Below are 27,482 nucleotides of genomic sequence, written 5' to 3' on the forward strand. Positions count from 1 at the left end.
ATAATGGTATTATACAATTTCCTCATTAATTATGCAAATAAGGTCCTCATTTGCATAGCATGTATATCATTATGAACACCTTTGCCTAAGCTACCTGCACCCCTAAAATGATGCCAATCCGTCAATCCTTTCTGCAGTTATCCACTTTGGAATGTCTTGACAAAAACTCCCCTGCAGTTCCGAAATTACATGTTAGGGGGCTGAAATCTGCCCCACTTTGTCATGTCACTGCAAGCTATCTACCACTCAAATGTCAAGACTATATCATGTCCGGGACAAGAGATACATTGAAAAAAAACTGCCATGATAGAATATTCTCATTAGTTATGCAAATTTACTCCTATTTTGCATAATTGGTATCTTATCTTGTACAACATTGTCTAAGGTACCAACATACCAAAAATCATGAATATCAATTGTTCCCTTCTTGAGTTATCCTCTTCAGAAGTTTTTGACAAAAATGCCCCTGCTATGCCAAACCTAGTCGGTAGGGGGCCAAAACTTATGTCACTTATTCCTGAGCACAAGAGCTATCTAACACTCAAAAATCGTGACCATAGCGTGTTCAGAACACGAGATAGCAAAACCGGAAGTTGCGCTGCAGTACCAAGGGAAGCCGCTAGGGGGCCCTAAATCTAATCACTTCTAGCTTTCATCGCACCCCACCAACACACCAAGTATGAAACTAATCCATCCAGCCGTTCTTGAGTTATCTTGTTGACAGACAGACATACACACACACACACACACACACACACAAACGCTGGGTAAAATATAACCTCCATGACATTTCATGGAGGTAAATATAACCTCCATGACATTTCATGGAGGTAAAAATGAAGTTCACGTATTGCGGACTTATTTGTTTTTGAAAATATACTTTTACCGTTCTGTCATATTTCAATTTGTGTTATTTAGATTTGTGAGTGACTAAGCTAGATGTCAAGAGATCGTGTGTATACGGGTTCAACTTTCGTATTTAAGGCTAGATGTTGTATCACTGTAAAAACATTTTAAGACTTTCAATACGTACCGCGGGCTATTGAATTCCTAATCAACGTTTAATTCAATTGTCTATTATAAATTCAATAAACAAAACAAAAAAAATTGATAGTGAAAGAGGGTCATACTAGATAGAAAACTACCTTTATCTCTTTTGCGAATCCGGGTCCATTAGGGACAGGTGCTTTGGCAGGTGCAGCACCTTTGGCAGGTGCAGCTCCTTGGGCAGGTGCAGCTCCACCAACTCCTTTCTTTACAGCTGTAAGATTAAAAAAAAGAAACATTAGAAATAAAAGAAATAATGTATTTCAGATGCTGTACATAATGTATGTTTTACCATTCGGTCAAAAAAACTTCTGATATAGACTCAATGCATGTAATTATTTTGGATATCATCCTTATACACGCAAAGAAAACATTATGTGCTTTGTAATACCGTTGATTTAGGTAAGGTCAGGAAAAGAAACATAACCAGGGATATGCCAATTAAAAAAAACAAAACTAGAAAGGCCGACATTTACTTAAGAGCAAATACAGTATATTTCAGCCATACCCCTTCCCACGCAACATTGGACTGTTCCAAATCACCCCTGCGCAAAAATGGAACATCCTCTTAACAGTACATTATCCCCCAAAGTGGACTGGTATTGTGAATTGATTCCAGGTAAAGACAGAGCTTGCTTCTATTTTTCAGAAAATGACAATAATCACACCTTCCATTCAGAAAATTTTCATCATGACTGAAAATTGTTGAATGACTTCATGTAATGTCATTAACAATTTTCAGTACGATAACTAGGTGTTAGTTTAAAAAAGTATAAGCTCCATGTGATGTGGGTACATTTATTATTGCAGTGAACTTTTTTTATTCAAGGAGGGCATACGATTTAATAATTATCAAGCAGGTGCAGGTACTGTAGGAGCGTTTGTTTTCTTCAAGCTGTAAAACTGTTAAACTGTTTTACTTTGTATGCAATCAGCCATCGAGCCTATTCTTATTTTATAACAACTCAGTCCTGCCAGACCCGGAAGATACGATTGAACCTTGTTCGAGGATTTATTTTCGTCTGTCTGGTCAGTCTGTTCATACCCTGGCGCTGAGAGTGTTTTATTGGGCTGAAACTCTGGCAGTTTAAAGTTACTTACAATTTAGATGTTCAAAGTTTATGTCAAACAACAACAGCACTAGGAACACATACATTTGCTCTGGAGAAATTACAGCAGTTTTCGAAAGTTCCAGTCCAGTGATAGAAATGTGGCCACCATAGACAGGTGGTCACTATAGAGAAAAATGCTGATCTATTGACTAGGAGCCATACGTTACACATGATTTCAGTACACTGATCATTAATCATATAAACATTGCACAGGTTAGCCAATTGTTTAGATGTGCAATTAAGTTCAAATAATTCTGAAGAGAAATATTGATAATACTGTCTAACTTATAATTACGTATCAAAACTAAACGCAGATTTTCTAACTAACGCACCTTTCGCCGACCTCATCAAAAGGACCGCCGGCTATCAATCAAACACGGCTGTTGATTAGACTTAGAGTTTCAAACAGTCATGTGCTGTGTGCCAGTTGACAGCGAACTTCATGCTACGTGATGTTTTACATTGCTTGGACCTTCTTTCCTACAGCGGTGCTTCTACAAAATATTTAGACTGTAACACTGAGTCCCACATGTTTTATAGAATAGAATTTGACGCAGAACAGCGTTTTTTGCTGGGTATTTTTCTTGAAACATGTCCGTGGGAATATCAGCGAGGCGGCGACGTAGGGATATCAGACCGTCAACAAAAGTCGCACGGCGGCTAACGGCGCAGCGAAGATGCTAGCGCTATAAATAAGCGCTTCAACTAAGGATGGCAACCCGTAAAATATTTTTGTATACTGTTGAGCTAAGTAAAGTTTGTTGTTTATAAGGTTTTAGTTGTCTTTGAAGCTTTGACCCGAAATATTTTAAAGTCAAACTGCTGAAGAGAAGTAGGTGACTGCTACGATTATCGAAGATATGGCCCTAAAAAAACTGATAAAAGAAGCCTTCTCAATAGTCTAAAATGCAAGAGCTTCCGGGGGGGCTTCGCCCACCTGGGTCCCCCCCACAGTGGCCCTGCCCTGGACCCCGCCAGGGACATTCGGCGGCCCCCGGACCCCTGTCCGACGCTTTGAAAAAATCCTGGCGAGAAGTCTGTACGGCCTGAGTCTTCAAGTTAACGTATTGTGTGGTCCCGCTTATGAATATTAATTAACCTTCGCTTTCCTCTTCGCTGATAGGTTGAACCATTAATTGAATTAGCTCTTCCTGCCGGCTAGACGCAGGTGCAGATGTCGGCTCTGTGGGGTGAACGTCCGAAAGGTCATGGCATGGAGAACGAAAGAAAACCAATTTCCCCTAAAAGAGTGCTGTAATTAAGCCTTTTACAGTACTTTGTGCCAAAAATTTTACTTGGATCATTTTACCAACTATCTTATGCCTATCTATACCAAATGTTACTCATACCAGGGTACAGGGGTGCAAAATATACCGTTATAAGACCGTCAACAACAGTCGCACGGAGCTAACAGCGCAGCGAAAATACCATCGCTAGCGTTTCAACTTCGGATAACAAGTTAGAAGTACTGTTGAACTCAGTAACGTTAAAGTTTGTTTTTAGTTGCCTTTGACGGTTTGACATGAAATAGTGTTACGCTAAACTCCTGAAGAGAAGTTAAGTGACTGCTGCGATTATCATAGATATGCCCCTAAGAACTGATACAATATAAAGCCTTCTGAACAGTCTAAAATGCGAGAGCCTTAGGCGGGCTTCGCTCGGGAACACTGCTATATACGGGATCATGAGGCCCCGCTTATGAATATTAATTAGCCTTTGGCCTCCTCTTCGCTCATTGGCTAGGTCTTTGATTCAATTAACTCTCCGGCTGACGCGCACAGGTGTGGCTCTGTGCGGGGTCACGGAAGGTCACGTCAGGAGGCCAAAAGAAAACAAATTTCCCCTCAGAAAAGTGCCAAAATTAATCATCTTAACCCTCATCCGACCGTTACATTTTTACGACGAATCTGACCGTATGGGGTCATTTTTGACCCCATTTTGTTTTGCTTATAAACATATTTCTGCTGCTTCATTTTGTCATTACTATGTATTTACTGTTTCACCAATCTATGAAAAATATTTTGACAAGTTTTGGTGTCAGTTTTTATTACTCATTATCATAATTTATGCAGAAAATAGGGAGAAACCACCTTTTGCTGTAAAAATCTATCATACTCCACTTACTTTAACAATGTTTTTGTCTTATCAATTTCTAAACAATAATGTTGATGCTACAATAATATCAATAGCATAATCATGTTCTTTGAAAAGAAAAGATAGAATATTTATGAAAATTAACGAATTTATTACTTAATTATGCACCGTAGTCTGCCACCTAATTACATACAGACAGTTACTCTTGTCTATTTATAATATAAGATCTTTCTTGTAGGTTCCTTCTGCACATTCTGTCCATATATTATTTCTTCATTAATTAGAAATATTTTCAATTTCATTAGCATAGGTAATTAGTGCTTATTATCATAATTTATGCAGAATGTCGAAAAACTGTGTTTTTACACTAAAATACTACATTTATTTTAAAATATTCGGTGTTTTTCTGATCTAAGCAGCTATAACTTGTTGCTGTAATAGCAGTGATGAGGAATGCCTGTTACTTTATTGAAATATCTTTATATTAACGTAGGAAATGATTCATAATTGGCTGGGGTCATATTTGACCCCAACGAACCAGACACAAACTTTCAAGTATAGCTTATACAATAATGGGCAAAACTCTGAAAAATTGGTAGATGTTATAAGACATGTATACAAACAAATTCATGGAAGGAATTTTTTCTCCGATGAAAAATGTTGATATGGCAGATACAAATATACGTCTGGGGTCAAAAATGACCCCATATGGTCGGATGAGGGTTAAAGTTGTTTATGTCTAAAATTTTACTTGAATCTTGTTACCAAGTATCTAATGCCTATCTATACCAAATTTCAGGTCATTTAATTGTAATACCAGGGTACAGGAGCCAAAAGTGTCCTTTTTTGGTCAAAAATTGGCCAAAAATCGCAAAAATAAGCATTTTGTTGCACTGTACACCAAAAGTGTTATTGAATTTATATGAAGGGATTATCAAGGCACATCTGTGTCAAATTTCAGCTCATTCGGTTGCAATACCAAGGTACAGGAGCCAAAAGTGTCCTTTTTAGGTCAAAAATTGGTCAAAAAATCGCAAAAATAAGCATTTTGTTGTACTGTACACCAAAAGTGTTATCAAATTTATATGGGAGCATTATCAAGGCACATCTCTGTCAAATTTCAGCTCATTTGGTTGTAATATTAGGGTACAGGGGCCAAAATATACAGTTTTGGTCTAAAATTGACCAAAAAATATCAATAAAATCATTTGAGAGGCAGATATGAAAAAAACTGAGAAAATGCATCAAAGTATTGGCCCAATCTACCCCTGTGCCAAATTTCAGGTCATTCAGTCCAGGAACGGCGGAGATGAATCACTTTGAAGATTTGACAGGAGAAAGAAAGAAAGAAAGAAAGAAAGAAAGAAAGAAAGAAAGAAAGAAAGAAAGAAAGAAAGAAAGAAAGAAAGAAAGAAAGAAAGAAAGAAAGAAAGAAAGAAAGAAAGAAAGAAAGAAAGAAAGAAAGAAAGAAAGAAACATTACGAACTGCAATGTGTTGATCTACAAAGTCAAGCACCAGTACACATTTTGTACACATATCCTGCAGGAGACAATTGAAAATTAACTCACATGATCCAAGTACGCCGTCTATTACTGACTGAATGGCACTTTTCTCTACTGCTCCCGCCACCTCTGCCTCTTTTTCCACACTTTTCGCCATGATGTCTGGAGCCATGTTTTTCATAGAACCCAGTTTCTTTATGGTATCCGTCAGCTTGGCAACATCGAACTTGTTCCCACTTGCTGTACCAAATACATGAAACATAGCATGTGAAGTGATCACATCCTCGATTTACATTTAGGTGGTACCAGTTAAAGATGACCCCCCCCCCCCTAAATGCGTTCGAAAAGTTACAAATGTATAAAGCATGTTGCAAATGTCACAATATAGTAGATTCTGAAGGCAAACCGAGCTGGAATACCGGCGAAATATCCTGCTAAAAATTTCGCTGCAGAGGAAAAAGAGTAATATTCCTTTATCAAAGTTAACATACAGTCCTTATGTTATATACTTTATACTATCTATATCTCTCTGTGTCTGCCTCTATAACTTTCAATATAACTTTGAACAGTTTTTCACGAAAACACTTTTGTATAAATAGTGACGGCATGTCAGATTTACTCTGCTTTTTTCCTACCCAATAAGCCATGGGCGAAAACGTTTTGAATTTCACAAACTAAACAATTAGAATACAATCTTATGTACTTTGTTATTTCGTTGCATGTTGATTTTGAAGATTTAAGAAAATTTCTTTGGGAAACCTTTGATTAGGGAACAGGTCATGGATAAGGAATCTATTGGAAATCCTGGATTAATGGTTACCATCTTCGGGCATCCTGTTATGATTTACTAATTTGACGCCATAAGAAACATTCTGTTAATTGGGTCTAGGAAAACAATGTTGTGTTTTCTGTTTTTTGACCTACCCTATAAAAACCTGCCAACCCTAGACTTTTTTGGGTGGGCAGTGGGGTCACATAGCTTCTAATTAGAATTTACATTCAGACTGCTTCCTATTGAAGTAAAAACACTGCTTGTCTTACATGTATCTAATGAAGGATAAATGTATCTATATTGTATACAATATTATTCACTAGTCTCCAAGCAGACCATACGGTGCCTTAGAAATAGTATCAGAGCTGGCAAGGGACTTAGTTTAGCGGCACCAGGTGCTCGTTTGACTCTCTTTGGCCGGCTGGCCTCCTTTGCCAGCTTTGATACTATCTCTTTAGGCACCAACGTTTTTACTCATACAAACGTACACATAAGCTTCCCAGCAAGCCCAGCAATAGCCGGTAAGAAGCGTTTATCCATGACGTAAGCGTCATCAGGTTGTGCTGCCCGGAGCGCCTGTTGGATGTACGGCGAAACGTCATCAGGTTGTGCTGCCTGGAGCGCCTGTTGGATGTACGACGAAACGTCATCAGGTTGTGCTGCCCGGAGCGCCTGTTGGATGTACGGCGAAGCGTCTTCTGCTGCTGCAGCTCGCAGGGCCTCATTCAGGTCATCAGGCAGCGATACTGCAGCACAAACGTGTAAGAACAAACATTATACATACAATAATCACTCTACTAAAGACTTACTTCACCCTTACCGACAAGCTCATTGGAAAACTTCAGAAACTTGTTCGCATGGAGTTTAAACTTAAAGGTCAAATAACAACATTAGAGCAACAAAAAATTCAAAAAGAACAATATGACATATTTAATCTATTTCTTACATAATATGCAAGCTATAAAGAAGACAAAGAATACTCGAGGGGCGTTTGGAAAATGCTATAACTGTCTGTAAGTTTTGACAGGAATCAAGAAGACCCAAATTGAAGTTTTAAACGTCGGCAATCATTCTTTCTGTCAAACTCACAGTCTTGATTTGGGACTTCCCCAGTTGCTTGACCTTCCTCTTCTGCGCCGTTTGCCATCGTGTCAGGCAGTATTTCTGGATCTAGCAATTCATCGGTCGCTGTGGATGTGGCAGAAAAAAGAAAAACAAATTCTAATATGCGCTGTATTCAGCTTCACGAAATTAGGAAACACAATAATACCAAATATGATTTTAAGGACTTTAATAATCTTTATTATGGTAATGATGATTATGATGATGACGACGACACCGGTTATGATTGAGATGATACTGATGGTGACAAACGCATTTTCAACTAAGAGAAGCAGCTGTCCTAGAGTTGACAAAGATAAAAACAAGATGAAGTATTGTTTGTAAGTTCATCTGTGACGGTAGTCAACATGTTACACTTAACAGTTTTCTACCCTTTGCAGACGTCACAACTCCTTTCCGGATGTGTGACTTAGGTTTTGGGTCATTACAGCTTGAGAAGGATCAGACGACTGATTAAAAGCTTGTTGGTAAGCGCTTTATTTGGTGCACGGATATTAAGTCTTAAAATTGTAACATAATGAAGTAGTGTTGAAGAGCTCACATAGAATATCTCTCGAATGTCTTTTATTCGCAATGAGCTTCCTGAAGGCTTCCTGAAGGTCTTCAGTCGGCAGGGCTGAAATATTAACACTCTCTGTTCACATAAACTGGCTATACTTTACAATCAAATCATCTTGATCTTTTACATCATACAGCCATTGGCACAGACATGGAAAGAGCACACAGTTCCGGAGTCACATATGCATGGTGCGCGCTTAGTTAGTTTCTTGTCTCCTCGATGACACTGTGCTTTACTTACAAAATATCATAGTAAAAGGTATACTACGTAATTTTTTTGGAGTGACCACCTACCCCCCCACCCCCACCCAGAACTAGACCCTCCCGGCTATAAACAACAACTTCCAACTTCAGGCCTAGGCACCCTAGGGGGTGGGGTAATGAGTTCATCACACTCCAGGCTGGCTACAGGGGAAATCTTCTTCTTTGAAAACACAATTATTTTTTTTTCACTTCAAAATAAGATATAATCATACAATTAGTCTATTATGTAGCGTATCAATAAGCTGTGGTTACTTTCCCATCAAAACTGCAAGAAATCTTTCAAAGATTACATTTTAAGAAAATTATGGTGAAACTGTCATCAGACACCCCACTGTGCAGTCAGGCACACAAGACAGCGATAAGCCAGATGTGGGCATGTTTCCCAACTAGGAAGCATGGAGGTCCATGTAGGAAGATCACAGTTTGTAGACATATTTGTATGATGCACTGATGTTGCGACTTCTCTCACTAAGCCTTGGTATTCAATGCTAAAGGGTCGATTTAGCTTACTATGTAAAGAAATTGCAGGAAAATCTACTTTTTGAATTGTCCAAATATTACGCTGTATAGCTTTAACACTTCCTTGCCACATTTAGCCATAATCCCTAAGTATCATTTGCATAGCTTAGTATTATTCTATGAAAGACGTTTGTAAGAAAATAGGGAGCTTTGTTATGAAAATCAAATGAATATGGCGCCTTGTCAGGAACTTAGCACCTTGACTTGTAAGAAAATCAAGCATCATAAATACTTGTAAATTATGAATTTGACATAGATAGCGCACTGATTGCGTAACAAGAATAGTCACCATCCGTGCACCAAATAATAAACTTTATTTGGTGCACGGATATTAAGTCTTAAAATTGTAACATAATGAAGTAGTGTTGAAGAACTCACATAGAATATCTCTCGAATGTCTTTTATTCGCAATGAGCTTCCTGAAGGCTTCCTGAAGGTCTTCAGTCGACAGGGCTGAAATATTAACAATCTCTGTTCACATAAACTGGCTATACTTTACAATTAAATCATCTCGTAACAAGAATAGTCGTTTTGCTAGTCTCGCTACCAGGCTCCGAACAGGCTACCGTGGTTCCTATGAAGTCACGAGCGAAAAATGGTAGAATTATCCGGCAACAGTTATTAGGCATTTAAAGTTGGATTTCTAAGATTTGATGTTCAATAACTTTGAAATAGTGTATATTGTGTACAAAAATCTTTGTTTATTGAATATCTACTGTACAGATGATTCAGAAAAAAAAACGGTGATTTTTACAAAAATGCAACTTGAAGTCAAACCCTTACCTATGGACTCTTCGATGACACGATGTCCACTTTCCGACGGGGCGTCCTTCCTGGAGCCGGTCCCCATCAGATACATGGAGATGGACAGAACCACCAGCAGGGGGAGTACTAGCCTCTTCTCTCTCTTCCTCATCTTGAGAAACTGAAAAATGAAAGTCAAAAAGCAATAAGAGACAGACAGATTGACGTATTGCTCTGTAAGAAGACAAAGAGTCTTGTCTCTTCCTTAACATTCGCTTTTATATCGTGCCTCAACAGAAGAAATTAATAACAGCAGTTATGTACTTACATTAGGCTCGTTCTCATTTAATCTAAAAAAATGCTGTCGCCTGACTTTGCGACTTAATATGCAGCAAATCTTAGACAAAATCACTGGTTCCGTTTTTCCACAAACCCTGTAATTATTTACAAACGATGCACCACAACATTCAAATTGGTTGATGGCTTGGAAGGTTATCCTAGCCACGGGTGGGATTTCACCCCCTAGAAATTGACTGTCGCCTGAGAAGACACGAAGAATTCAAAGAGTATCCCTAAATGTAACAGTTCAGTTCACAGAATGACTGTTCGGCAGATAAAACCGGCTACGAAGACCCTTTGCCGTATCACGTCAGATCGCTACTGTCACTGATCTTGGAGACTGTGTGGAGTGGTTAATGCTTGTCGCCAAATTCGGTAACAAGCGTTACCAACACGAGTACGATGGTTGCCACGGTTATATCATCCAAGCATAAGACTAGAAATGGACGTTTTTGTGACACTGTGTAGTTTATCTGGCTTTATATAGAAACAAGTTAGGGTTGTTGACTGCCATTTGTACAAAATGTTGTACAGAAATGACTGCAACAAACGTTACCATTGTTCGATGCTGTCTAAGCTTTCTATTTGACTTGGTGTAAAAAAATGTGTGTTAAGAATCCCTAGGGACGTCTACTTATACCTAAATGACGCAGTCAATAAGGTAAGTCCATTCGAAGGAAACAGGGTAAAGTCTATTGTTGTAACAAACGTTACCGTTTGTTACCTGCCATATAGTACATTACCAAATGTGACCAAAAATAATAAGTTGCCATTTTGCCATGTTTAAAAGAGGAATTTTCCTAAGCAACCAGTTGGTTTTCAGTGAAAATAAAGCAGATTAATTTTTTGACCAAAAATTGTCATTTTCTCCATTTCAATGAGAACGAGTGATAAGCCGACCCATCACATCGATATAAATCTCAAAGAAAAGTGATGAAGATGATCTCCTAAGAGAGCGTAATAATAGCAAAATAAATAACAACAAAAGCAATCAAAGGTACATGTGACCGATTCCGGTAAAAATTAAGTCTTACACATGATTGAAAACCGTATCGTAGCCAAAAGAAGAATACAATATTCAGAGGACAATAACTGAGACGCCAAATCATTTAAAAGAAACTAAAGTAAGGTGGCCAGAGCTACTGTGGTAACAAGAAAGAATGACACAATTGTACTGCTTCGTTCCTCAAGTACAAGTGGGAAAAGTCTAGGCTAGGCTTAATGTGACAAATCAGCTTAGCTGGCCTACCCTATCATAATGTGACAACAAGCACGGCTAACACTCATGTTTAAAGTAGTCAACAATCTCATCGCCATACCCATTCAACAGCGTTTTGGAATCTACTTAAAAAACTAAAGAATGACAAATCAACGAACCAAGAAAATATACCAACAGACACCTGGGTTGAACACTTTAAATCTCTACACAGCAGGTCTAGATTAGAGAAACAGGTCTTTGATTCCAAATTCGAAAAAGTTTTACTAAACAAATTAAAAGTTCTACAAAAATATGATTCAAATGAAGGGCCCTTAGATTATCAAATTACGGAATATGAAATTGGTAAAGCCATTCAAGCACTCAAAACCAAAAAGGCAGGCGGGGAAGACATGATAATTAATGAAATGTTAAAAGGGGGGGAAACACTTCTATTACGTCCTCTTACAAAACTGTTCAATAACGTTCTCGAAACAGGAAGATTCCCACAAGACTGGTCCAGCAGCTACATAGTTCCAATACACAAGTCAGGTAGAAAAGATGATCCAAACAATTATCGGGGTATTGCAATTTCTAGCTGTCTGGGAAAATTATTTAGTTCAATTCTAAACAAAAGACTTACTACTTTCATGGAAGATAACGAAATTTTAAAACCCAACCAAACAGGATTCAGAAAAAAATACAGAACAGCAGATAATATCTTTATATTGAAAACCCTTATCTCCAAGTACACACAGTCCGGAAAACGCCTCTTCGCTTGCTTTATTGATCTCTCGAAGGCTTTCGATTCAGTTTGGCACCAGGGTCTTCTATTCAAACTTCTATCCAATGACATCTCGGGGAAATTCTTTCATATCATCAAAAGTTTATATAGTAACTCAGAAGCCTGTGTAAAAACTAGTATAGGTCTGAGTGAAAATTTCCCTGTAGAGATTGGCGTGAGACAGGGATGTGTTCTAAGCCCCTCGCTATTTAATCTGTACGTTAGTGATTTAGTTAACGATCTCAATACAGGAGACCTAGATACCCCTCTACTTCATTCATCCAAAGTATCAAGTTTATTTTATGCCGATGACGTTGTCATGTTGTCAACAAGTCAACGTGGCCTACAGAACGCAATCAATGTTCTCGGCCTTTACTGCAATAAATGGAAACTAACAGTTAACTTAAAGAAAACGAAAATCATTGTTTTCAATCGTAAGGGACGATTGTTATCAAACTATAAATTTTGCTTATTCGACAAAGACATAGAAGTGGTATCCTCGTACTGTTATTTAGGCGTAGTATTTACAGCGGGGTGTAAATTTAACACAGCAATGAAAACCCTCCAAAAGAAGGCACTAAGGGCGCTATTTAGCATAAGAACAACTCTTGGAGGAAACAATGCTTCAGTACCACTGCAATGTAAGTTATTTGACGCTTGTATTGTACCAATATTATTGTATGCTAGTTTAAACGACAATTCTCCATTAGAGCAAGCGCATCTAAAGTTCTGTAAAGTTGTCTTAGGTGTAAGAAGAAATGCCAGTAATCTCGCTACTAGAGCGGAGCTAGGAAGATTCCCTCTATGGATCGAGGCTTTCAGTAGACTATTTTCTTATTATTGTAGATTAACTAGAGAAGTACCGACAAATAGCATACAATATGAAGCATTTCTTGTACAACAAGACCTACACAGACGCAATATACCATGCTGGCTATCTAATGTAAGTAAGATTTTGGAGGAGTCGGGTTATGCATACCTATTGTTAAACAACGGTCGAGATATACCATCAATTCAGTCGGAGGTGAAGCAAAGACTGAAGGACATTTACCTTCAAACCTTTTACTCAGGGCTGAACTCCAGTGGTAGGACCGGAAACCAAGGAAACAAACTAAGAACATATAGAAAAATCAAACATACCTACGAAAGAGAACAGTACCTCAATATTCAGAATTTCAACCATCGCCGAGCCATGGCTAGATTAAGAATCAGTGACCATCCCCTACAAATTGAAGTGGGAAGATACAACCAGACTCCTCCGAATAATAGACTCTGTACACTTTGTAACTCCAACCGTATAGAGAATGAAGTCCATTTTATATTAGAGTGTCCTTTATACAATGACATGCGCAACTCTTTTATCAGTGCTCTGAATGTAGTAGATACACGATGTAAAGAGTTAACCAACGACAACCTGTTTGTACATATAATGACAACCACAAACAACTTTGTACAACACAAACTCTGTGAGTTCGTATACACATGTTTTAAGAAAAGGGAAGAGTCATGTAAACGTTAGATATAGTGATAGCTTAGTTGCAGATGTATTGTTTATTCAATTGTAATACTACATGTTATAGTACTTAGTCTTTATAATTAGTATCCCATCATGGGATTTGCTGCATTTAGCCCACATGGGCAGGAACATGCAAATAAAGATCATTCAGTATTCTTACAAACAATAACACCACAAGAGGTCACTGCCAGCGCTTCCACACCTTACCATGTAAAAGGGCAAGTTACTTTCCCCGTACAGAGATAGATTGGAACAGTCTGCCAACATATCTGGTAGATGCCACTTCTGTAGAACAGTTCATAGCTGGGGCAGCAAACTGTCCTAAGGACAAACTTTAATTCAAACTCAAAAAGCTTAGGAAACCAAGCTTGTATTTAGCAACACTTTAAATCTATATGCTTATAGCTTTCCTTCATTGCGCTTAATACTTCGAACCAAACGTGCATTGTTTTTGACAAGATTTACGGTGTAACTTACAAAGTAGGCCGCGCACCTGCGAAGTTGTTTTGCTGCACCAAAATGTGGTCGAACCAGTTCACCAATGATTAATCATCCTGCCAGCGAAAACTGTTGATACAAAACAACCAACCGATTCCTAGTGACCGTTGACCTCTGGCTGTTAACAAGTCGTTGCAATAGCAACAAGACTATTTTTTTAAATCAAACTTAACTAAATTATTGCCAACTTAGATCAAGGAAAAGTTGAAGGCTCTAGCACAAAACGTTCTATCGTTATGCGACATGCAAAATTGGCCATCCCCCGTCTGAATAGGATAAACTGATGCTTTTGCATCTTCTGAAATAGTAAAGCAGTTTCTTTGCCTTGCCTGAAAAGAAAAGAAAAAATACCATCAACAGTCACTTTTCTACATAACTGAAATGAAAATACCCCTATCCCTTCGCATTTCTATGCCTACACTCAAATTCTTTTGACAACAGTATCTTCAGTATAAAATTAAAATAGATGTTCTATTTGCATATACAGTACGGCACACCAAAAGTGAATAGAGATATGTAGGCTCCACATTGTACTTTTGGGCCTTCGTATGTGCTGTACCGTGCATATCTTGGTACTTTTCTTTCTACCTCCCTTTTCAGGACTTCTGTATGACGAGTGTGAAGACTCGGTACCTTAGGATCTGTCATCTAAAGTTGCTTTGATTCAGGTCTACAGTATCAATTTTTCCTCAATATAGTTCCAGTCAATGTAACAAATTTCAATTTCGACAACAACTGTGCCGACTTTTTGCCACGGTTGAGCATTGTACTTAATGATTGATCATCCTGTCTGCTAGCACAAAGAAACATGCCGATTCTTCCTCAACAACACCCCCTTATCTGTCAATCAAAATCATCTCGCTCTATTTGTTTTCAGGACTGTTGTCAAGCACTATTAATTGACTGTCCGATCGGTGACCTCTGACCTCCGCATTCTAAAGACGTTTGGTCAGAATAAAGAAGCTTCTGTCACAAACGTTTCAAAGATTAAGACAATCCTCTATCAAAAAAGGATGTTTAGTTTGACAAATTCACGAAAAGTGCTAATAGCAGTTACAACAACCGACTAATAATATGCATTTGGGAGGTCTTTCATGGTTACTTTTCAGTAAGGCCACAGCACGTAAATTTTGTGGATGACATCAGGCTCTTATTGATATTTGCCTGATTTCAGGAAAGAAAACAAGATTTTTTTTCATTTTCAGGGATGGTCAGATAGACCAAAATAGGCAAACATTCTGTGTATGTTGTAGCCTAATAATCATACCTGTTAAGTGACACTAGTGAGGTTGCCATGACTATATTTGCAGAAGTGAAACATGTTAGATAGTTGTAAAAGTGGAAGCCATGAATGAAGTTGCCAGCTTGGCAAGTGATACCAGTGTATAACACAGTAGTGTCACTTTTACTACACTAGTTCACTTCTCTGATAAACGTTTTGTCACTTTAAATCATGTTACGATGTGCATAATGTTTATTTCGAAAATCTAGCCATCTTGCTTTTTTTTCGCTCATAATTTTTGCACTCTACATAGTGAGTCATCCATAAAATTTACATGCTGTGGCCTTACATAAAAAAATAGAGCCGTATCGCACTAGTATCAAACGAAAAAGTTTAGAAATCAGACGTACAAAAATGAAATTTGTTTCCACGAAGGAAAAATGGGTTCGACCTTTTTTCGTCGACCCTCATCACTTCGGTAAAAAATCGCATTCCTAGTCCTGATGTGCACCGGATATTAGGTGTCTTATTCTGCATTTAAGGAATCTGAAGACGTTGTAATCATTGTACATCAGGTACGTGCGACCGCTGTGCGAGTATGCTCTGATTCCCATTCAGCAGATTTCTAGCGAGGGCAACGCCCATGAAGTCCGCTCCTTCAAATGCAGAGTAACCAATTAACACTAAACTGGTGGCACGCGAGGGGCAGGGGGGAATATTTCACACCTATTGTCCGTCGATTACTGGCTGTTAAATACCGTCAATACATTACAAAGGAAATCTTAGTAGGGCTTCCTTAAGTTTACAGCATGTATCTTCTGAGGTGGTCCCTTTCAATGCTGGTAATATAGAATAGAAGGAAGGAATAAAAAAAACAATACGACTTGAGTACATAACGTTATATTTGACAATTTACTACAGCCGTTGCGCACGGTTCATCAGAGAGGACGTCTTTTTACCTATTATGGTGACAAGATTCAAGTTGTGACTTGTAGAAGTACAGTAGAACTACGTGATGTTTTTATTTTATGTTTTACAAAATAACAACGATGGATAATGTTACATTATCCCAAAACTTTATAAACATTATTCATTGCAAAATGCATGCATGCATGCAATATGATGAGCGTGATTGCCTTATCAGTACATCTATTTGTTCAACATAGATAAGTAGACAATCTCTAAGGAAATATGAATACACCGAAGAATAGGTTCTACTGTACTTTTAGTTCTACTCAATTCAATAAAGGCACATTAATCGTTTATTTGTGGTCCATTCTTGGGGCTAACCCAAGTCACTTCCTCGTCACAATTTTTACACGCCGTGGAGGCTTCTATAGCTTTCCCAGTGACGCAAACATAGTTTGACGTTCCACAATTGTCGCACCGGGCGCGTTTGAACTTACTGTGGTGTTCTCCTGGCAAGACAATGCGTTTGTGAGTCTGTTTGATTTTTTTCGGTGTTTTGTTTGTTGGCCTGGTTGCTTGTTGTTGTTTCTGTTGGCTGATGTGGTGTTGTCGGTGTTCTGTGTGCTACTGGAGGGACGGCGCGCCGCAGTGTTGGCCTGCTGTATTGTGCGGACAAGCCTGGCCTGTGCGACTCTCTCGTCGCGGGTGTGTGGCTTTTGCACAGATTATACTGTCTGCAGCTCTTTGACAAAGTTTTTCATTAAGATTGCTGTCTGCTTTGCCTGGTAACTGGACATGCCCTCCCACTGCACATCGCGCAAGGCTGCTTCCACCTGCATACGAGCATCGTCTTGGTCGTTGTGAGCTTGACTAGAGTCCGAACTTTCAGGGACTTGTGGGTCTGTCATCTCGTCCGCACGTTCGTTAATAGACTCATTGTTTGAAGCTACGAGCATAGTTGGGTTTCTAGCATCCGGGGGAGCTATGTTTGCTAGCAGGTGGGGCTTGAACTTCTGCACATACAGCCGACATGCGCCGATGTGTTTGCAGATTATGGCATTGTGAAAGTTGTCGCTGCAGTCACAGATCATGGTGGTTAAGCAGACATTGTACCGTACCCCTTTTCTGCTACTGCTTTTGATTTTGAACAAAAGGAGTGCCTCACTTTGTAGCCGGAGAACGGAGCTGTCCTTACTGTATGCTTGTATGTACATCTCTGCCATGCTCTGTCTGTTCCTCTCTGCTAGTGTCGCCCGTGCGGTATGGAGCCCGAGGTCAACCTCCTTCTGCTTCTCCATGCAGAACCCGACTGCACTTTGCCCCCCCCGTGGAAAGTGCCATCGTCTGGATTTCCAATCAGAGCGTCCATCAGGATATCCAAACGGTGGTTGGCCCTTCCGTTGAGTGTTGTGTACTTGATCAATTCCCAGTGCCGCTCTACAAGGTTGGTTGTGTCTGTGTCTCCGTGAGGGAACATGCGACCAGCACGGACCCACATATCACGCCATTCGTCGCAGTCCCATCCACACAGGTACTTTGTGACTTGCTGAACTTTCTCATACTCAAAAACTACAAAACTGCTCCATCTTTTCATCAAATCTCTGCCAAGTTGGTTGCAGCATAAGCTCGCACAGTTTTTTCGTAAACTTCTGCTACCATTTCTCCTTCCAACTTTGGTAGCAAGTTCTCTGTCCATGCCTATTTGACGTGGAACCAGCACAAGAGAAGACGGCATTTGGTCTGGGTGCCGTCTTCCCAGGACAAAGTGTCGTTCTCAACCGCACGCTCAACCGCCCTCTTCTCTGTAAGGGACTTGACAATAATGATGGCGTTCGGTCGTGTCGTCATTGTTTGCAGGAGAGCTTCGAACCCAAGTCGGACCCCTGTCTCTTCGTGGTTGGTCTTCTTGTCATTTGACGTTATGAGGTAGAAGATTGGCAGTCCCTGGCGGTGTTGATTTGGCACCACTGCGCTGTAGACAGGTAAGCCGTAAGAGTTAAGGCCAAAGGTGGAGTCTACTGTCCAGACGCTATTTGGGCTGAAGCGTTCCGCCATCTGCCGCTGGCATTCTGTCTGGAGAACCAGGACAAACGGTCTCTTGTCGGGATCTTCATTGTCAGGGTCGTACTCTTTGAAGAAAATACACACACCCTGGTCTCGGAGACGCTGTGCCTTGGCGTAGGTACCGATCCAGTCATTCTGGTGGACCCTCTTACTACAGCGCATCTCATATTGAAGCTGGGACAGTTATTTTCTTGTCAGAGTTGTCCTCCAGCGGTCTTTGATTATGTTTTCAATTGTTCCAGACTGTTGCAGGGATTGTAGCATGTTGGAGGTTTGTTGTACAGTTGGTAAATACATCATGGATGCCTTCAAAACTCCGCTCACCTACTGGGATGATTGGAGTGCTGTCGCTTAGGGGGGATGCGGATGTCATCAGACGGAGCAGCGGTCCTTAGATGTTTCAGCCCTCATCCGTTACATCCTCTCGCTGTCGGGCCCGGCAGTGGTGGCCAATCCACTACCCATCCGCTCCTCCCGGCTTCCAGCCTGCTTCTTCCCTCGTCTTCCACAGCCAACATGAGGCAGCCTCTGCTGCTTCCCCTATCCTGTGCACTGCACTCTTTCTCGCTCTACCTGTCACTCCTACTGCCGTTAGCAACTTCCATGTTGATTGGGCTAGGAAGCCCCGGCACCCTACTTTTACCGGAAACAGCCAGGACTGCCATACCTTCTCTTTGCAACTCTGCAACAGTTCCTGGTACTTGCTAGCTTTCCTCTCATGCGCTTCTTCACATCTCTCCTCCCAAGGAACTGTGAGCTCGATCACTATGATCTTCTTCCTCTCCTCTGACCATATTACCATGTCTGGCCTCAGGTTCGTCTGAACTACTGGGAAGTGCAGCCTTCTTCCTAAGTCCACTCTCATTTCCCACGAGCTCGCCTTCTGCAATATGCTAGTTGCTGCTCTTGCTGATGCTGGGCGGCTCTTCTCCCCCTCTTTTAGAAATGCAATAGCTGGCATGTGCCTTGTTTCAACTTGGCGTTTCTTTCTCCTCTCGACCTCAAGGATGCTTGCTAATGTTGAGAGCACCTTGTCATGGCGCCACCGATATCTCCCCTGGGACAGCGCTACTTTGCAGCTGGAGAGAATGTGCGCCATCGTACCCCTCTCGCCACATAGCTTGCACGCTGGATCGTCTCTGAGTTTCCACCTGTAGAGGTTTGTGGGTGAGGGAAGTGTATCGTACACCGATCTCAGTAGAAACGATATTCGGAATGGTTCAAGGTTCCACAGATTTGCCCAAGTGGCCTTTCTGCTTGGTAAGTTCAATCTAGTCCAAGCTCCCTGTGCTGCTAGTTCAACGGCTTTGGCTCTGCGCCCTTCTTCCTCCAGGTGTCTCACCTGCTCCTGGATCATGGCTCTCCTCTCTTTTCTATCAGCCTTGCCCCACTGCTGAAAGAGGTCATATCTACGCCAAGACAGTCAGTGGCCACCTGTTTCACAGTTTGATGTACCGGTAGGTAACAACTGTCCCCCTCTGAACCGGGTGTGTGGTTACAATGGTGTGGGTAGAGGCGAACTTGTAGTGGTTGGCTCTCTTCGTCCGGGCTGAAAACCTTCACACGGAAGGAGCATCCGACTGCATGGCTCTTCTTCCTCCGCCGTTTGCTCAGCCGTTTTCGTCTCGGGACGCCAGCCCTGTGGTACGCATACGTCTTCATGCTGCCAAGTAGACGGACCTCTTCGTTGTCGCGGATTTTCACGCTGACAGTAGTCTTTTTCGCCTGCATTACCCTCAGATGTACATTGTGTGTGTCCGACAGGTTTTCAAGGTGTTCTTCTAAGGTGTCCCGGGAGATGATGCTGTTCTGGTAGTCATGGCGACTGACTGTGCGGGGTCTCGTGTGGATCTTGATTCCTGCATTAGGATCCCCCGCAGAAATGTTCATCTCTTGGAAAAGTTCGTAGCTTTCATCTTCCGAATCTTCACTGTCACTGTCGCTGTCGTCTTGAAACCCCAAGAACTCATCATCTTCGCTTTCACAAACGTTCTAAATATCGTCGTTACCGACTGTGGTTATCTGGGATGTTTGTGGTTCTTCTACCGCAACGCCGACATTGCAAGAACAATTGTCCATGTGCTGTTTGAAGCACTCTCTTGTGATCCCGAACTTCTTGACATTTGTTTGATACACCGACGATATCTGAAACAATGTTGAATGTTACGTCAGAAGTTGTCAACTAAACGTTTATAGAACTTACAATCCGAGGTGGATTTTGGTTGTTGAATTCAGAGGTCACCTAATCCATTCAGTTACTAAAAGAAACATTAGCAATAAGTTGTATTACCACTAAAGTAGCTTTGTTACCATTATTGTTTTAACTATGAATAAATTATCGTGTTTACATAGCTAGGTGACGGACGTATTCAAATTCTGGAAGTGGTTTTGCATCACATTGAAGATAACTTTCAAACATGTGAACGTCTTTGTCAAAGTTACAAGTGTGTTGTCAGCTACTTTTGCATAATTACAAGAAGATTAACAAATGAAATAAACAAAATGAAGCAGAATGACTGATTATATGGTGCGTGATTTACGCTGACTGTATTATATGTAACAGAACGGATCTTATTTTCGAAGATAGAACCTCCTTGACATAACGAAGCATATGCTGCAAAACACATCGCGGTGTAACTTTGTGCAGTATGTGCAACATGAGTCACTCAGTTCTAAACTGAGTACATTGTATCAAGGTCTTCGGCCGGGACGCTATTTAGCACACGGCACTATTTTGGGACTGCCGAATACAAATTATATGTAACTTAAAAATGTAACGTTTATAGTTTATGTTTGGACAGTGACAATTATAAAGTTGTTATTGGCGCTTAGCAAAGATTTTTGTATAATGACTAATCATGATTTTTTTACAGGATCGTTGACAAATAAATTTTTTTTGCTTACCGATTTCCATTTCTCCCGCCATGACCGGTGAACCAAATATGAACCGGGATGCGCTGTTAGGTGACTGTCCTGGAAAATGCGTTCGGTGTCTTCTCTCGCTCGTAGTCTGTGATTTGGGGCGTCACAATGCGCCACAAAATCCTCAGCCAGGACAGTTTAGATTTGATTTCCCTCCATTTTTGTAGGCGGCCCGTCCTGGAGAGCTTGCTCTTGTTTGGAAATGTTGGGTCAACTCGACAAATCTCACTTTCGTTGGGATCCGTTCCGTCACGTAGCGACCGCTCCATTGGCGCGAGCGTGACACCATTGAAAGTGTAAAACTTCATTTCTACAGTCCCGAGGCGTTTTGATCATCCAACTTTCAAAGTTAACTATATTCAAGCTGATCGATCTAGACGTACGGAAGAACTCAAAACAGCAACTCAAATGCGCTTGGGTTGAGTTTAGGACATTTACATGAAACTAGGGGGATACAAGGGGTGCGATTGGCTGATTGTCGACTGCGGTCAGTGACCTGCTAGCAGCCATCTGATTGGTCCTCACTAGAAACCGCCAGATATCTACTGAATGTGAAATAGTGTACACGGGGGGGTGGGGGGGGGGGTAGGTCTACAGTATCAACTTTTCCCTCACTATTGTTACAAGCAATGTAACAACGTTCAATTTCCACAACAACTGTGCCGACTTCTTGCCAATTTGTTTTTCCAAAAGTACATTTGAACTTGTTAAACGAATATATGTCCATTTTTGAATGATAGTTACAAACTTCAATATGGATTGTACCGACACAGATGAGCTCCATATTAACCTATGCCCATTGTTTCAGCTCACAAAACAAATGGCTAGAAGGTTGGTTACAGCAACTTTACTGAATAAGGCCACACTGACTTAATTGTATGATATCTTATGGAGACCTCAAAAGTGATGCGAGAGGCCAACAAAATTAACAGCCCTGGCAAAGAAATGCTGCAAAACTACAAGACTAAACATCCAGTCTATTCTTTCAATGGCTCAGTTTTTCATTTGCCATTTCAAAAATGTTCTATTGCCATTTTTTTTTCAAAGTGGGGAACAAGGGCGCTGTTGTCTCCTTGCCCTAACCATGTGCCCCTTACCCTGAAGAGCAGATCCTCTGGCAAACATAAACTTCTTATTGACCAGGGATGTTATTGGGTGACATGTGGCCAAAGTGGTTTCTTTAAAAATAATAAGGAGAAAATAAATGCACGTGTGTATGTTCGTTATCCATAAAATTAAGTCACAGTGAACTAAGCTTCAAAGAAGCCGCTGGTATAATGAGGCTTCCATACAAATTTGGTGATGCAGAAATAATGATAAAAAGGGCAAAAAGCAACATAATCATGAAATAGTTCCAAGCTTAGCGCCGGGGGCCATCCTCCATCAAATATGACCTCACTGCAAAATTTGACCCAAAGCAGCTTATGCTTGCAGAGCTTTATGTGTTTCAGATTTCTTTTGAACAGAATACGTAATGAAAACGTGTATATTTACCTATATTGGAAATTTAACCAAAGACCGTTTTGGCACACCGTCCGCTCTATTTCTTTAGCGCACATAACATTACCATGGACAGCCTAATAGACAATCCAATCGTCTTCACCAGAAAATGTCTGCCAAGATACCACATCTATCATTTGGGTGGAGCAGCTGTGTTCGGGTGTTACCAAAATGACAGCATAACAATTTAAAAAGACAAGAAAAATGCTCAGCCTAAGAACTGGCCACTAGGAATAGCGTTCTCGCCGCGCTCTCTCTGCGACCTAAAATTTGACATATCGCTCAATGAATCGTACAGAAAAGAAACGAATCTTTTTATAACGTGTGTGTTTTGTTGTCTTCTAAGCCACACCGTTACGTATTGTATGATATACCCAGTGAGAAAGCCAAGGTTACATATATCATATGTAGTTCGCAGTGAGAGCCCAGCGCGATCGCCGTCTAGTGGAATGGGAGCCTTAAAGGTGGGGTCACACATGCGTATATATTAAAGTCCGTTTGAGCTTTGTTTGAGCGTATGACGCTCTTAGCCTCTACCAGGCTCGACAGGTCACGGGAAAAATAGTACAAACCGGACAAATATAGATACATAACATGCCAGATGAGTTAGCTGACCGAGAAGTATGGTTAGCGACCCCACTGTGCGAAAGGGTGTGATTTCCGGACAAAGTCGGAGTTGACATATTTTTGGACATGCTAAATATTCGGACTGTGTCCGGGCACGATGTTCAATATTTCCAATATCTGGAAATATCATGAGTCAGGAATTGTCTTGTTATGTATCCGGACAAATAAGACTTTCCTGTTTTTCAAGATACGCGCCATTGACGTTTCTTGCCTCCGTATACGTGATACGATCTACATTCTTTACATATCCAAGGTCCATATATTTCGATAAGGAATACCCGGACAAATTAGGAGTTTGCACGAAGCATGATGTGCATTATTTCTGGGCCATTGTCAGATGACATGTTCATATTCATTATGTCTCAGAATATCATGAGTCATGAAATGTTTCAGCACATGCCCGGACGGATAGAATTTCCCGTTCTTCCGAATATTTGTCAGGGACGTTTCATGTTTTCGAATTCATACTATTTTCTTTTCTTTCCATTTACGAGACATATCCGCGACAGATATTCCATGGATTAGTTTTAGGACAGATTCGGAGTTAGCATATTTTGACCGTTACCGATAAAGGTATTCTATACGTGAATTGTGAATCAGTGATTGTTTTATTGCGCATCTGAACAAATAAGACTGCAATTTTTTGCCGAAATTTTCGCTCCTTCCGAATTCATATTCCGTTCCATTTACGACAGATGTCCAAAACAGAAACATTCCAGAGATCAGTTTTCGGACAACTTAATGGTTAACAAATTACTTTTCTTGTCATACATGAATCTGAGATTGTTTTGTTGGTTATCCTAAAAAAAGGTTTCCTATCTTGTCAAATACACGTCATTAACGTTTTTGCTTCTGTATATGTGTTTTTATTCTACAACGAGTATGCCCGATGTCAAGGTATGTTTACTCTTTAATTTTCTGGTAATTGAAGCTTAAGCTTCCATATACATGTGCAAATATACTGACATCGACATTTACAATCAAATAACACAGAAAACAATCTTTGCGATGGTAACAATTATGAGTCAAGTATTATTGTTTCTTTGCATATCCGGACAATATCTTGAACAAAGTTCACTCAAAACACTCCACCCCAGCGGTGCAGTTTGGGATAGGTCCATATCCGGACAATATCTTGAACAAAGTTCAGTCAAAACACTCCACCCCAGCGGTGCAGTTTGGGATAGGTCCATATCCGGACAATATCTTGAACAAAGTTCAGTCAAAACACTCCACACCAGCGGTGCAGTTTGGGATAGGTCCATATCCGGACAATATCTTGATCAAAGTTCAGTCAAAACACTCCACACCAGCGGTGCAGTTTGGGATAGGTCCATATCCGGACAATATCTTGAACAAAGTTCAGTCAAAACACTCCACCCCAGCGGTGCAGTTTGGGATAGGTCCAAATCCGGACAATATAATGACAAAAAGTCACTCATGATATTGAATACCTGCGTTGCTGTGTGGGAATGGTTCATATCCGGACAATATCACGAGGCAACTTCACTCGTAAAGCGGTTATGCAAGCTGTGCAAAGTGCCGAGCAGACCAGAACGTTGGCATGTCAACGGTGCGCCTACTGGGGCAGTCGCTGCAGATAACAGCCTACACCGCGCCACAGCGTTTGCTGCTGTGTACAACTTTGAAACTGGTAAGTACATGATGCATTTATTCACAAAAATAATGCACAATACCATGTGTTTCTGTGAAACAGGCATGATGGATGACACTAACTTGCTTGGAACCATCTGGAGGAGTCATTAGGTAACAAGACTATATTAGGAAGTCACATGACTTAACTAGACCAATAGTTGACAGCAGTTAGGTTTGAAACCAGCGGCCGCCCACCGCTAGCCGCTACCGGACCAAGAAGTGAGTAGTGTAGCTCTCTAGTACATAGATTGTATATACATAGCAGTTACCGTTCTTAGTTATATTTCAGCCATACCATAGGTATGGTGAAATATATTGTATTCGTAATGTTTCTTTCTTTCTTTCTTTCTCCTGTCAAATTTTCAAAGCGATTCATCTCCGCCGTTTCTGGACCAAATGACTTGAAATTTGGCACAAGGGTAGATTGGACCAATACCCAAATGTGTTTTTTTCATTTTTTTCATATCTACTCCTAAAATGATTTTATTTAGGTTTTATTGCAACTTTTGGACCAAAACTGTATATTTTGGCCCCCTGTACCATGGTATTACATCCAATTGACCTGAAATTTGGCACAGAGGTGCCCTAGATACTTATTCAAAGGATCCATGTATAATATGTGGTATAAATCTCTTCAAAATGGCTCCTTAAGGAGGTTTTGTGGGAGAGTTTAGAATAGGTAAGGTTGGAGTGCCGAGGTCAACGACCTCTAGGTCATTCTGGTGTGTCAGGGCCACAGGTGTGCCAGGTAGATCCAATTATCTACCTACCTACCTAGTCCATAGACATCCAGGTGGTTGGTGGGCAAGGTAAATCCAATTAATGGCCAGCCAATGAGCGAGCTTATTTTGCTGGAAGAGTCCATTGTTGGACAGGGGGTGTATTTTAAAATTTACTTTTAGACTTTGGTGATAATGCTAATGTTTTTTTTAGCGGAAATGTTTTCGCACTGATCCACTTGACATAAGACTACTACTGGGACAGTCCATTTTTACACATAGGGGGGATTTTAAAAAAATCAGTTTTGGACATGGGTGATGATTCCGAATTCCATTTGTTAAATGGAAGTTTACCCCCACCTGAAGACTGTACATGAGGAGGATTCGGCAGCCAATCAGTAAGCGTTGTGTTATCTGGAAGAGCCCATTCATGCACGGGGGACTTTTTTAAAATTCAGTTTTGGACTGGGTTGCTTCTTATACAAAAGGCCATGTACTGTGAGTATTTCTGGACTTGTCTATTGTGCAATTTCAAACAGGGTGAGCTGGGAGATTCCATTCTTCGACGAAGGGGGTATTTTTTTAAAATTCATTTTGTGGACTTTGCTGACTGTTTTAGCTGATATATTTTTGGATCGCTCCACTTAACATAGGGGTATAACAGGAAGAGTCGATTCTTGCACAGAGGGGGGATTTTTTTCAAATATGGTTTTGGACGGCTGATGATTCCAAATTCCATTTCTTAGCGGAAGTGTTTTTGGAGTCGTCTATTTTTTTGAGTCCATTCTTGAAGGGGTTTTTGTAAGATTCATTTTTGCTCATAAGTGTGATTAGTAGTTAGAAGTCATTTTAAGCAGAAGTGTTCCATTTTTGCACATGAGTGATTTTAGAACAGTCTATTGTTACATGAGGAGGGATATGGCTGAAATATGCTGTATTTGCTCTCAAGCAAATGTCGGCCTTTCTAGTTCTGTATATGTCTGTCAGCAATGTCTGTTATCCCTTCCTAGTGTTTTGTGTATTTAATAATTAGTAGTGTGATCTCTTTGTAAAGATTGTTGTATGATAGATCACTTCTCTTTCAGCTGGAACCCCCGCGTGTCATCCCCGGCTTGTTTACAAATTCCCCGTTCCATAGTTAGTTGTTAAAATTCTCATATTATTTTGTGCTGTAAGTGCCGTAACGGTTGCTTCTAAACTTTCCTGTCCTGTTGTTTTGGCTGGCTAAATCTTTAATAGAACCAAGGAGGAACTGCAATCTCCTTGCTAGGACCAATTATGTGATTGTGTGCATATTCAAATTTGCTGTCTACGTGCCAAAACGTGGGCAATCTTTTAGTATCCGTAAGTGGTAAGTACCGTCTCCGTACGAACTCGTATGGAATTCGACGGATTAGAAGCACGCAGACACGACGTAGAACTTTAAGTGCATGTAGAACTTTCTCTGCGATCGGGCTGCGGATTTGCCCCCCGAACGTGCCAGTACGTGCCATGAAATGGCGACTATTTGCATACCCCTGGCGGGAAACGTTGGAACATCTTCGGTCACCACGCCATTTACAACAGGACGCGCTTTCGACAACTTATGGCTACAAGCACAAGGAACGCAAACGTTTGTTACCTTCACCAAGAAGGTTATGTATTCTGTTCCACTTGTCTGTCTTTAAGTGGGTCTGACGCCAGCATAACTCAAAAAGTGAATGTATCCTCATGATACTTGGTAGGTGGGTAGGAATTTGTAAAACAAATGGTCCTCCTAGCAACTTCTTACGGTACTGTAGTGTATTTGCAATCGT

The 27,482-nt window shown here is 40.6% G+C and overlaps 1 protein-coding gene across 2 annotated transcripts in view; it reads right to left on the reverse strand.

Annotated features, from left to right (window-relative positions):
* The window catches only part of LOC118405286, a 48,724-nt gene extending 38,812 nt beyond the window's left edge, over positions 1-9,912 (reverse strand). The window contains exons 1-7 of one of the 2 annotated variants that reach the window (XM_035804707.1): positions 9,775-9,912; positions 9,370-9,444; positions 8,192-8,266; positions 7,618-7,716; positions 7,017-7,274; positions 5,823-5,996; positions 1,146-1,261 (exon numbers count right to left, since the gene is read on the reverse strand). In XM_035804707.1, the coding sequence (XP_035660600.1) occupies positions 1,146-1,261; positions 5,823-5,996; positions 7,017-7,274; positions 7,618-7,716; positions 8,192-8,266; positions 9,370-9,444; positions 9,775-9,907 (930 nt within the window). In that variant the 5' untranslated portion in view covers positions 9,908-9,912. The remainder of the gene's footprint in view (positions 1-1,145; positions 1,262-5,822; positions 5,997-7,016; positions 7,275-7,617; positions 7,717-8,191; positions 8,267-9,369; positions 9,445-9,774) is intronic. The other variant, XM_035804708.1, reaches the window with a different exon arrangement.
* Between the last annotated feature and the right edge of the window lie 17,570 nt (positions 9,913-27,482).

The sequence above is a fragment of the Branchiostoma floridae genome, chromosome 18 (assembly GCF_000003815.2).
Source record: "Branchiostoma floridae strain S238N-H82 chromosome 18, Bfl_VNyyK, whole genome shotgun sequence".
In the NCBI taxonomy this organism is placed as follows: domain Eukaryota; kingdom Metazoa; phylum Chordata; class Leptocardii; order Amphioxiformes; family Branchiostomatidae; genus Branchiostoma; species Branchiostoma floridae.